This window comes from Amblyomma americanum, chromosome 7, assembly GCF_052857255.1.
Source record: "Amblyomma americanum isolate KBUSLIRL-KWMA chromosome 7, ASM5285725v1, whole genome shotgun sequence".
In the NCBI taxonomy this organism is placed as follows: domain Eukaryota; kingdom Metazoa; phylum Arthropoda; class Arachnida; order Ixodida; family Ixodidae; genus Amblyomma; species Amblyomma americanum.
Genome location: NC_135503.1, coordinates 93403995 through 93416728, shown reverse-complemented (window position 1 = coordinate 93416728; position 12734 = coordinate 93403995). Strand labels below are relative to the sequence as shown.

Here is a 12734-nt window from a genome sequence, read left to right as displayed (position 1 = left end):
TTGCGCTATACATGAATAGTTCCAATAAGTTCGTTGTGTTGCCTCCCAGCCTCCATGTTGCCAAAGAAACGCTGAGCGGTGTAATTCAAGACATGCACCTCTTCGTTGTTCGTTTCTTGTTAGTTCTTCTTGGGATATTTAGCGTGCTTATAAAGAACTGCATTTTTGTTGTTTTTGATAGTGCCACGTTTTTTGGTGTCGTTCTTGCTTGTCTTACCTTTAACGAAAATATTTTCAAATAATGTTTTGTAATTACAGTTGGTAATTTTAATCTGTATTCTAGGGCATTCTTACGGTGTTTGTATTGCCTTAAGTATTAATATATCTATTGCATATTTATAGAGTAACGTGTACAACAATTACTGCAGTCTGATGCTTGAATTTTAATAAAGAATGCTTTGGATACAACCATGCGTCTCCTCACGGGATTAAACTTAGTGGTGCAAACAAAGCCTAGCTTCAGAAGGATCGACATCTGAGCTGTGTTGTCTTTTCTACGTTCTTGTTCGTCTTGAGTGCGCTAAACTTTTCCTTAAAGCCTGGCTTTTGCTGAAAACAGAATGCAGATTAATCGTATAGTGAACATATGTGTTGGTGTTTACAACAGCACGCGTTTCAAGCAAGTTTTGTGGTTATCGTTAATATAATGGCAATAATAATAATCCCGTTGATCGCACTTCGTTCTTTTCAATTTGGTACAATTAAAATGACACATGGCACATTTCCAGTAGCGTAGCAAACGACATAGGGGGGGGGGGGGTGTCAGCATAGGGAAAGGGGCCTGCATGCGCATTAGCCCAGGGCCCCCATTTTTCTTAATCCGACCCTGATCTCCCGCAAATCTGATCGCCGTTTCCGTAGAGCCTGGTGTTTCTGTTCTGGCTCTTGTTGACACCGGTGCTGCTGTTTCTTCCATGGCCGCCAACTTTTGCCGGTCCTTGCGAAAAGTGAGGACGACCCCATTTTCTGGATTCTCGGTGCGCACCACAAGCGCGCAGGTTATTGCTCTGTTAGCGACGTGCACGGCTCGCATCGTTATTCATGAGATTTTCTACGTAATTGAATTCATCATTTTGTCAACCTGTTCTCATGAAATCATCTTGGCTTGGGACTTTCTTTCGCGCCATAACACAGTTATAGATTGTGCTGCTTCTGTCAATGCCGTCGTTGCCGAAGAGGCTGACCTGCCTGCGTGCTCTTCTGTTCTTGTCCCCGTCACTTCTGACTGTTTCGCTACGGCAACGTACTTTTTACACCATCGCCCCTCTTTCTGTGCCGCAAGCACTTGCCCATACCTTACGCCGTCCTCACTCTGTCAACTGACGTTACCGCGTTGTTCGTGACCAATCCGTTTACATATCCTTCCGCTGTGCGTCGCGGTGAGTGCATCGGTACCGTCCAGATCATTGATTACATTCTCTATCGCGATGAGACTGACGATTCGCCGTCTCCCGACATAGATGCCCTCAGCCCGCCAGTTCCTGCACTCGACACTTCGCCTCCAGACGCTTTCTTTCACTCAATCGACGCCTCTCTCCCTGTACCTCAACGCACTCAACTTCTCGCGCTGCTTCATCAATATCGTTCATCCTTCGATTCACGCCAACCTTCTTCGACGCGCACGTCGACTATCGCCCACCACATCGACACCGGTGACCACGCCCCTCTGTGTCAGTGCCCATATCCTGTCTCTGCCAGTGAGCGCCAAGTTATTCAAGAACAGGTTGGCACCATGCTTCGCCGCGGCGTAATTCTGGTCTCACAAAGTCCCTGGGCCTCACCCGTGTTACTTGTGAAGTAGATGGCTCTGTTGGTTTCTGCGTTGATTTCCGCCGCCTGAATAAGATGCTGCGAAAGGATGGCTACCCTCTTCCCCATATTGATGATGCTCTGGACTCCCTTCAAGGAGCGGAACTCTTCTCTTCTCTCGACTTACGCTCTGGGTACTGGCACGTCGCCATGGTAGCCGACGACCGCCCTAAAACCGCATTTGTGACCCCTGTTCGCCTGTATGAGTTTAAGGTCACGCCTTTCGGCTTCTCTAATGCTCCGGCTACTTTCGAACACATGACGGACGCCATTCTGCGCTGCCTGAATCGAGAGTCATGCCTCTGTTATCTCGACGACATCTTGATCTTTTCGCCCGACTTTTCCACTCATCTATCCCGGCTGAGGCACGTCTTAACCTGCCTTACGGACGCCGACCTTCAGCTTAAATTAAAAAAGTGTTGATTTGCTGCTCGTCAACTGACAGTTTTAGGCAGCGTTGTATCAAAGGAGGGAGTCCGCCCCGACACCGCCAAACTTCGTGCTGTGACTGCGTTTCCAAAACGTACTTGCATTAAGGAACTGCGCAGCTTCCTAGGCCTCTGTTCCTATTTCCGACGTTTTATTCGCAACTTTGCGGCCATTGCTGCCCCTTTAACTCAGCTTCTCGGCAGCAATGTGGATTTTTCGAGTTGGTCGCCTGCCTGGGACGACGCCTACAACACCTTGCGCAGTCTCCTCACGGCACAACTGATCTTGCGGCACTTCGACCCGCAAGCACCAACCGAAGTACACACGGATGCAAGTGGCACTGGCCTCGGGGCTGTGCTCGCCCAACGCAAATCTGGATTCAAGGAATATGTGGTTGCTTACGCCAGCCGCGCTCTCACTAAAGCCATATCAAACTACTCCGTGACGGAAAAAGAGTGCTTGGCCATTGTCTGGGCCCTTGGCAAGTGTGGAGTTCGCTGACCTTTCCGCAAACTTGTTGGTCTTGTGTTGGCAAGGGAGGCGCTCGGAAGTCGCCAACCCGTCCCGTCCCAACATCCCCTGCTTGCGGCGGACGACCTTGTTTACTCCGCGCCGTCACGGGCATAACTGGCCGGAAAGAACCCTAACCAGGTGCAGCTGTTGACATCTGTGAGTTGCCAAGGGCTTGCCGAGGCTTCGGGAATGAAGGAGATACGGCTGGGTAGGAGCCGAGTGACCATGAAACCCATTATTCCCGTAACGACTGTCTTTTTCTCTTTCGATGTTCTGTAAACAACTTGAGTGATCGTCTCGCGGCATATGTTTATCGCGTGTGCGAAAAAACAACAACAAATGACAATGTTAGGAAAGTAGTAACGGCGGTGCCGTGGGTACCGTGGGAAAGGATGGTCGCGTTTGTGCTGTTTGTGTATTTGATTGCAACCTCTCCTTTCGCAAATGTTTAATCAGTACCCTTTCCCCAATCTGTGATTAGTTGGCGGAAACCTTATTTTCCTTTCCCTAACCACTGATTGGTGAGGTGAGTCGCTTGTAATCTTAATGGCTGTTGTCCCCGCTAAGGGCGGATATGGAGGGTTTAAAAGCAAGCGCTCTGGGTTGAACGAGGGCTGAATTCGTCTGATCAACGGCTTAGTTATGTAATAATAATAATAATAATAATAATAATAATAATAATAATAATAATAATAATAATAATAATAATAATAATAATAATAATTGGTTTTTTGGGGAAAGGAAATGGCGCAGTATCTGTCTCATATATCTTTGGACACCTGAACCGCGCCGTAAGGGAAGGGATAAAGGAGGGAGTTAAAGAAGAAAGGAAGAATAGGTGCCGTAGTGGAGGTCTCCGGAATAATTTCGACCACCTGGGGATCTTTAACGTGCACTGACATCGCACAACACACGGGCGCCTTAGCGTTTTTCCTCCATAAAAACGCAGCCGCCGCGGTCGGGTTCGAACCCGGGAACTCCGGATCAGTAGTCGAGCGCCCTAACCACTGAGCCACCGCGGCGGGGCCTTAGTTATGTAAATAGTGTTCTCTTTGATTTGTTTCTTCTTGTTTTATTTATGTTTTAAATAAATAGTCAACCTTCTCCTTTCTTCGAGTAACGTGAATGTTTGCGAGTTAGAACCACCGGGTCATCAAGAAACCCGATTTCATCATCAACAAGGTGTTTCCTCCCATCACCACCTGAAGGAGGAACTCAACTGCAAGTTTTGACCTTATCTCTATGGTCGTCCTTTTGACGTGGTCACCGACCAGCACACTCTATATTGGCTTTCTTCGCTAAAAGACCCCTCCGGTCGCCTGGCTCGATGGGCTCTCCGTCTACAAGAATATAACATACGTGTCGTACATCGGTGGGGCCGCGATCATCAGGACGCTGATGCCATGTCCCGTTCCCCGCTACCGGCCGAGATTGCCAGCTTCTCCGCACTCGGATCCGCTGCGCCTTCGCTCGCCACCTGCGACATGCTTTCCGAGCAGCATAAAGACCAATGGATTGTCTCTCTTCTTGACTTTTTCTCCAACTCATCTACGGCTCCAGCGTCCCGCGCTCTTCGTCGCCAAGCTTCACATTTTCCAATTTGTGATAATCTACTTTATCGGTGCAACTATAACTCTGGTGGGCGGAAATGGCTTCTCGTCATTCCCCGACATCTCCGGTCCCAAATCTGCACCTATTTCCGCGGTGACCCGCAATGCGACCACGCGGGAGTATTCAAAACGTATACACTCGCATCCGTCTCCGGTACTACTGGTGCGGCACGTATAACTTCATCCTCAAGTACGTCCGCTCCTGCCCGTCCTGCCAACGCCGTAAGCAACTGCCTCATCACGATTATAGAGAGTTGCAGCCCCTACAATGTCCGCTTCGCCCCTTAGACCGTGTTGGCATAGATTTATACGGCCCTCTGCCATAGAACGCTGCTGACAACCGCTGGGTCATTGCTGTCATTGATAACCTGGTCGGTATGCCGAAACCGCGGCGCTCCCGGCTGCAACAGCTTGTGATGTGGCGTCCTTCATTTTGGAGCGCTTTATACTTCGCCACGGTGCTCCTCGTGATCCTCAGTTACAGTGGACGCATCTTCTTGTATGACGTCGTTAAAGCTCTGCTCGCCGAGTGCAATATACTTCATCGGAGTTGTACAGCCTACCATCCGCAAACAAAGTCTAACCGAACGATTTAATCTCACTCTGGGCGATATGCTGGCTATGTACGTGCTGCCAATCACACGAACTGGGACCTCGTTCTGCCCTATATTGCGTACGCCTACAGCACTGCTACCCAGTCCACGACCGGTTTCTCCCCATTTTTTCTGCTCTATCGCCGGCATCCATCCGCTCCCATCGGCACAGATCTCCCCTACCGCCATGCCACATCCGAATGTACAAATGTTTGCGAAGCTGCCCTGCACACAGAAGACTGCCGTCAGATTGATTGGTCGCTCACGGCAGGCACTCAGAGGCGCCAAAAACACCGCCATGACGAAGGTCAGCTTGACCCGGCTTTCCCACCCGTTTCACTCGTCTGGCTGTGGATCCCTTCCACTGCTCCCGGCCTCTCATAGAAACTTCTTCTGAAATACCATGGCCCCTACCATGTCCTGGAGCACAAATTTTCAGTGAACTACATAATTGAGCCCCTCACACCGTCTTCTGATCTCAGGCGACGTGGCCGCGAGAGAGTACGTGGGCCGTAGTACGACCCGGTTCTGTTGTCGGCATCATGAGCGGCACCACGAGTGGCACCATGAGCTGCACAAGGGTGCACCACCTTGCACAGCAAGGGTGCACAACAAATCACCAGAATCGCTTCGTGGAATACGCGGAAGCCATGGTGTATTCGATACTTTTAAAACGTGGGAAAAAGTATTTTGGGAAGACGGGCAGGTGCACCAACGAAAGATTAAAGGAGCACAAAATTAACGTTGATCAAGGCTGCAGGCATTTTGGTATACATGTCAGGGATTGCATTTCCAAAACATGTGGCGCGTAATTCAAGCGATGTCAAGTGCTGAACAAACACAGTGAACAGTTGGTCCGCGATACTATTGAGGCCGCCGAGATAGCCAAACGAAGGGAGCCATGCGTAAGCAAGCCGTCCATATTGTTAACAAAAAAGGAGCTTCAGCTGTTGGGCGTGCAGTAATCTTGCTCTGAGTGTGCAGGACTACGTGTGTATCATGGTGTAAAATGGCGTGTGTGACACGTGTGCTTTCTGTGCGAGTGTAAGAATCTGTGTCCTTTCTAATTAAACGTTGTTGAAAGTCAGCGCTCGTTGTCTGTGCTTCTCTTCTCGTGTGTCGTCTACGTTCTGCGCTGTTACCATCAGGATGGAAAACCAACCAGCCCAAGCTGCTCTTCTGGCTATTAGGAACGCCTCTGCTCATCGTGTGTGTTGTCGTGTGTACCTGCATACGGCGAGATCATAGACCACCACCGACTAAGCAGAAAGAAGTGCGGCGAACCAGACAAAGAACTCACAAGGCAAGAAGCCACAATGTAGAAAACCATAAAAGCACGCACGCTTCCAAATCCAGTATGGAGAAACAAAATCTCGCCAGTACAATACCCGACTAACGCATGCTCAGCCTGCGGGAAGGTCTGCGACCTCACCTACTCGTACATGGTCTGGAGCTTCCCCGAACAATTTAGAGAACACGACAGCGATGAAATCAGCCAGGAACAGTGTGAGATGAGGCTGGCTCACACAAAGCTTCCACTTCAGTGGTAACTGATCGGCCAGGCCTAAATGGCTGTCTGCAACAATGGTTTTCCAGACCTGGGTGAACCACCCGCGTATCACAAGTCACCAAATAATGTGTGTTCTCTCTCTCTCTCTCTCTTTCTCCACTGCGTTACCTTCGTTTTCATGTGCCTCACGATTGTCCTCGTTCCCTTCTCGTATGTGTAGCGCTATGTGAGACCTTTGTTAACCAAGCCAATTCCTCAATTCTTTTAATGAATCCTATCTCCTCGCTGTGGCTACTTGGTAAGATGACATAATGATAGACAGCGTAGTAACAAGCTCAAGGCCATAGATGGGGCACCCGGACGAAGCACTCTCACAGGCATAATGGAAGCGGTGTCGAAGGAAAATAAAAAGCATATCTCGCCTCGTGTCTCTGGCGGCCGATGTTCTCCAGCATGTTATCCAGCGTGCGGAAGGGCAGGTCGCAGTAGCGCAGGTCCCCCCAGCGGCCCGCGCGGTCGCTGTCGTTGTGCACCTCGCCGGACCGTAGCCGGCAGCAGAGCGGCTCATTGCACGACGCCAGGCTGTCCTGGGCATACTCCGGGTCGTAGTGCGTGTCCGACAGGTGCAGCACGCGGAACGATTTGGGGCCTGCTCTCCCGTGCGCCTGCAACAGCGCGGAGCTTAGCACGGAATGTTTTGCATGCGACGTTTGCACATGGTGGCGTCTCCTCTGGGATTCTGGGACCCTTGACGCCCCTGGAAGCAGCATGGATCGTTTGGATTGTCGCTCTGCGACATTTCAACTGTAGAACAGTTTATTCTCGCAAATGTAACTGTCAGCTGCAATAGCGGAACTACAATTTAATATTCGGCTAATGCGTGATACAAAACATGCAGAAGGTAGTACTCGAACAGAGGGCAAAACGCATGTCTAGAACACGTTCTGGGTGTGTTTCGCGCTGAACAGTCAGTATATAGCGATAACAGTTGGTTAAAAATGCTTCGGATGTCGTTCATTGTACTTTGGAGCAAATATCAATTACATAGTAAAAACCTCTAATGGAGATCAGGTTGACGTTGTTGTCTGTTACAGGTATACGTGGAATTAGCCCTGAGTTACTCTTTTTGCGGGCTTCCGGCGCCTATTCCGAGTAAGAATAACCATTGCTCGGTCATTATGAGCTGAAGCTCGTTATGCGCAAGGAGAAGTGTAAGAGGTATACAGAAGAAAAAGGTGTCCGTATATGAGTTAAAATGCCCATACAAAAAAAGAGTCACCAAGTGGTCTTTCAAGGAAGTGTTAGAGCAACAAAACTAAAAGAGGATGCAGTTAGCATCAGCTTTTACACTAGGTACGCTTATTCGTGAGTTGACCATATTACCAATGGCGGCACTCGTCGCGGTATGCTTTGAAAAAATGGTGACGATGGTGAATTTTTACGACGCAAGGACAGCTTGGCCAAGGACCGCCACTGAAAAATGTATTTTGCACTGCACAAAGGGGTGTCAAGCATTCACCCCAGAGTAGCCGAACAATGGGCAAATGGAAAGCTTGTTCCCCAAATGTGTAACCGGTAGGTATCGGACAGAACTGGGGACGGACAATACCCGGGAAAATTTGAGACACAGTATCAGAACAAAATCACAGGAGAATTAGCACTGTATATCGTAAGGAACAGCGACAAGCTTTCACGGTGGTGATTATCATATCGCTTATTCGTTATTATTTGTCTTCTTCTCTGGCACTCTGTGTGCGATGTCACTGTGTTATCACTCGTGATGTCATTTTGTTCGCAACACTGAGTCACTCCACACTAATGTTACTGCATGGGGAATAATCACCGTGGCACGTTGCACTGACATTATGCATGCCGAAATTGCACCTGAACAATGAGAGTGGCGCGGTGTCACGCTGACAACGTCATCGACGCCAACACCAAAGAAGCAGGAATCATGCGTTTAACTGCTATCGCAGTAAAACATCAATTATATCGTCATTTTTGCAGCTACTTAGAATTATTTGTGTGTGATTTACATAGTTCACTAATAAATCTCGAGCAATGCATCCTGGATACACAGAAATTGAATTTAATTGCCAAAATCGCGTTATATAAACTACTTACAGTGGATTTTCCTGGAACCAATATGTTTTCACTAGATTAGACCAATGGCTATCACGCTCCTATTTTTATTGAGATGCATGTTTTTTTAGATGCATGCATTTTTAGGGTGCTGTTGATATTATCACCGGACAGTCTTTTTCGCGGAGGGAAATGTTCCACAAGAGCTGACAACATATTAAACAGCACGCAGTGATCAATTCAGTTCGTGAGAAAGCACGCCAGTAATGGCAAAACTGAATGTAGACCGAATCACAGTTATGCAAGGGCCGTTACAAAAAAATGAAAACCGAAGGCTTCAGGACAGTGTCAGAGTGTCTGAAGCAAACACTGTCAGTTCTATACTATTAGGCTAATGATTGCCGCATGACGGAGTGTATAGTATCTAGAATTTACCAAGGACGTTGCTATCCTGGTGATATCTCCGAGCGAGTTGGCTGTCAAAGGGAAGGAAGGGGTACCAAAGAAACTTCGCGAAAAAAAGAGGGCGCGTAGGGACAGGTTAAGAGACAGGACCACTAGTCCCGCACTAAGTTTAATGCGTGTCTTTTTTTTCGCGTAGTTTACATGATAACGATGGACCATGAACTCGCCCATCAATATGCCGTCTTGAAGTAGGGGATATCGAAGATTTGCGAGATCGATCAAATGACATAGTTCACTTAGGACTTGTGGCACGGGTCCACAAACCGGTTGAAACCTTGTGACCTTGTGCACTAGGTTCTTCAGCGGAACTTTCGTGTTGCACCTCAAAGTCTTGCCTATTCCTCATGCACTAAAATGCGCGTATGATCCACTGGGGACTCCAAAGCCTTGTAGTCAAGGGACGAGCGGTGGGACGGGTGATATATAGACCTGCCAGCACTGCTGAAATCCGCACATGGCACCTGACGCTACCCGCCGTGGTGGCTCAGTGGTTAGGGCGCTCGGCTACTGATCCGCAGTTCCCGGGTTCGAACCCGACCGCGGCGGCTGCATTTTTATGGAGGCAAAACTGTAAGGCGCCCGTGTGCTGTGTGATGTCAGTGCACGTTAAAGATACCCAGGCGGTCGAAATTATTCCAGAGCCCTCGACTACGGCACCTCTTTCTTCCTTTCTTCTTTCACTCCCTCCTTTATCCCTTTTCTTACGGCGTGGTTGAGATGTCCGCCGATATATGAGACAGATACTGCGCCATTTCCTTTCCCCCAAAACCAATTATTATTATTATTATTATTATTATTATTATTATTATCACCGGACACTATTTTGTGTAGTACAAAAGCTCTCCCCGCAAGGACACTCGACCTCCCACCTCAGCGTGTCCTGCTTCATGAGCGGTTGAGGGTGTGGAATGCTTGGAAACATTGAAGGCTTGCAGCCACTGCTGCCTGCCTGCGGCTGTGGCAAAGCCCTTGACTCAGGCAATATAAGAGGACGCGGCTGCAGTTGAAAAGCCGGAAGTAGTTCTATGGCGCGAAGCTTTGCAATGTTTGTTCGTTTATGCTCGAAGCCCCTGTCACGCGCCTTTACCACTTTGTTTACGGCCGGAGCGACTCCAGATTTATCTCGAATGATTGAAACATGCGCAACTGTTTCTACGTTGTATGAGATTATCATAGGTGCTTTTGGCGCCTCATCTCGAAAGTTCTTTGCCAGCCTTCAACTGAGCGCAGCCGACAGAGGTAGAGATTCGGTTTTCCGATGGCCGCCGAGCACATTTGTTGCTATTGCCGCTACCAAACTGTTAACCTCTTTGTGGACGCAAGTAAGCCCAATAAAGTGTTATTTCCTGCGCCACTTCACTCTGCCTCTTCTCAGCTTCAGACAACCACTTTCATCGATGCAGTGCGCGAGGAAGTGCCCAGCAGGCGCTTGAGAACCAGAAACTGACGGCCACATCACAACCACAGGCCATGAACTGCACCGCCGCGGTTCGCAGTCAAAAGCTTTCCTGTCAGCCTTCGCCCAGAGCCTTACGTACCGGGAGTGCAATGCCAGACTACCGCTCGCCTACACTACGGAAGACGACGAGGCACAAGTAAACGCGACGAGTGGAGGACGACCTACAGCTTTCTACTCTGCCTTCATTGCGGTGAGGCAAGGCACAGTCTTCGACACTGGCCATACAGGTGAATGGTACTTCATGGTTTTTCTTCTGACGCACCCCTACCACACCCAGGCCAGCGCCCGCAGGAGATCGGCGACTACCTGCGTGGAGTTTGTACCGAACCGCCTGTCCCATTTACCATCGCCAAGTCGTAACTACGCATCAAGCATGAGAGGAACGCTCCCCAGCCCAAGCAGGGTACACTGAAGAAAGCAACCTTTGCAGATTGCTAGCCGACGAAACGACGAATATCCTCCAACACTAACGACGCAAGGCCACGCCGCATCCACTAGGACGACGCGTAAACGAAGCTTAGCCTCACAAGTGCAGGATTCTTGGACATGAAATTTAATTGTGAGGCAACTCTGGAATATTATAACATACTCTGAAGGTAATGGTCCATACTGAAGGTAATGGTCCATTCTTCTCATGCGTTGCGAAATATTTCTTTCAAATCTTGTATGTCGCCCGCATTGAGTAGTTAAGACTATCAGAAAGTCACTGGGGAACGTTTTTGACGACCGAAAAAACCTTAACAGCAAAAAAAAAAAAGAATTCAAGCCTCTCGAGGGAAGATCTGCGGACATATTATTTTTATAGAGCTTCCTTACGATATATGAATAAAATCGCTTTAATAGAAACTTTCAGATAAAGTTTCTCTGTTTCTCTTGCCCAGAATTTATGCGTATGGTGACGCGAAACAACACCGAGGTGACGACGCTGCCGTGCACAACGACAACGACGCGCCGCAGCCGCAAGACCAACAACCGCCGAAGCAGGGATCCCATAACGAGACCGACATGCAACTCGAGAGCATGAACCTCCGATCTTGAAGTGGTTACTGAGAGCCGAAAAGTTACTGCTTCTGTTAACGTCGGAGCAGACTATTCTGAGATGAGTGGAACGCACGCAACGTAACTCAAGCAGCGGCAGCCACTTCAGACGGCCTGTAAATATGAATCGCTGATGGCCATCTTATTGCGCCATCGGGACGATGCACAGAAAAGCTGACTGCTTCCGGAACTGCAGTCTCTGGCGAGGTTCGTGGTAGGAGGGTGGCGCTGGAGCGAGAGCGTAGGAAACGCCAGCGCGAAGCATCCGGCCCTACCGCCGCCCAGCCGCCGGCTCAGGAACTTGTTTAACTAAGCCGTTGCTTAGCTTAGCCGGTTCTTTTTGTTTCTCCGCTACGTCGTTGGCAAGGACAAAGTGCAGCCCGATTTGGAAAAGACAGCAACTATCGCAGTGTTCTCACAACTTGCTGACAAGAAGGCGCTCCGCAGCTTTTTTGGATCATGCCATACTATCGCCGGTTTGTAAAGAACTTCTCGCGCATTGCCAAGCCCTTGGCGAGTTCGAGGAAGGCCAACATGCTGTTCCAGTGGGAGAAGCCGGAGCTGGAAGTTTTCAGAGAACTTCAACGCCGTTTGCAAGAGCCACCAGTCCTCGTACACTTAGATGAATGGCCTAAACTAAGGTCCTTATCGACGCAAGCAGTTCGGGCCCCGGCGCTGTGCTTGTTCAAAAAAAAACGGCATAGAGCGAGTAATCACCTACGCGAGCCCCTTGCTGTCAAAGGTAGAGGCTAGCAATTGAAAGAAAGGAAAAAGAATGCTTGGTGATTATGCGGGCGACATCAAAATTCCGCCCCTACCTGTGTAGGAGGCCAGTCCAAGTTGTTAGCGACCATTACGAGTTATGCTGGGGTGCTAGCTTGAAGTACTCCTTTGGCTGTTTCGCTCGCTTGAGCTTACGACTCTGAGAGTTTCACGTCACCGTGGTTTACAAGTCTGGACGCAAGCACTCCTTCGTCGACTGCCTATGACTGGCCCCGGTCGCAGTACCGCAGAAAGATGACGGTGACGACGCCTTTCTTGGAACTGTCAGGAGCACAACTTCCGCGCAGCAGCAACACTCACACCCTGACCTACAACAGCTCGTTGAGTACTCAGAAGGCAAGGCTTCTTCACGCCCCATCTTTCTGCCTACAAAATAACGTCGTTTTAGAGAAAAAACTTCGTATCTAACAAGACCCACTACCTGCTTGTTGCGCGTAAAGTCT

The 12734-nt window shown here is 49.2% G+C and overlaps 1 protein-coding gene across 1 annotated transcript in view; it reads right to left on the bottom strand.

Annotated features, from left to right (window-relative positions):
• Positions 1 to 12734, bottom strand: part of LOC144097336 (sphingomyelin phosphodiesterase-like) — a 50793-nt gene that overhangs the window by 19698 nt on the left and 18361 nt on the right. The window contains exon 4 of the mRNA XM_077630078.1: positions 6887 to 7129. Coding sequence (XP_077486204.1) covers positions 6887 to 7129 — 243 coding nt within the window. The remainder of the gene's footprint in view (positions 1 to 6886; positions 7130 to 12734) is intronic.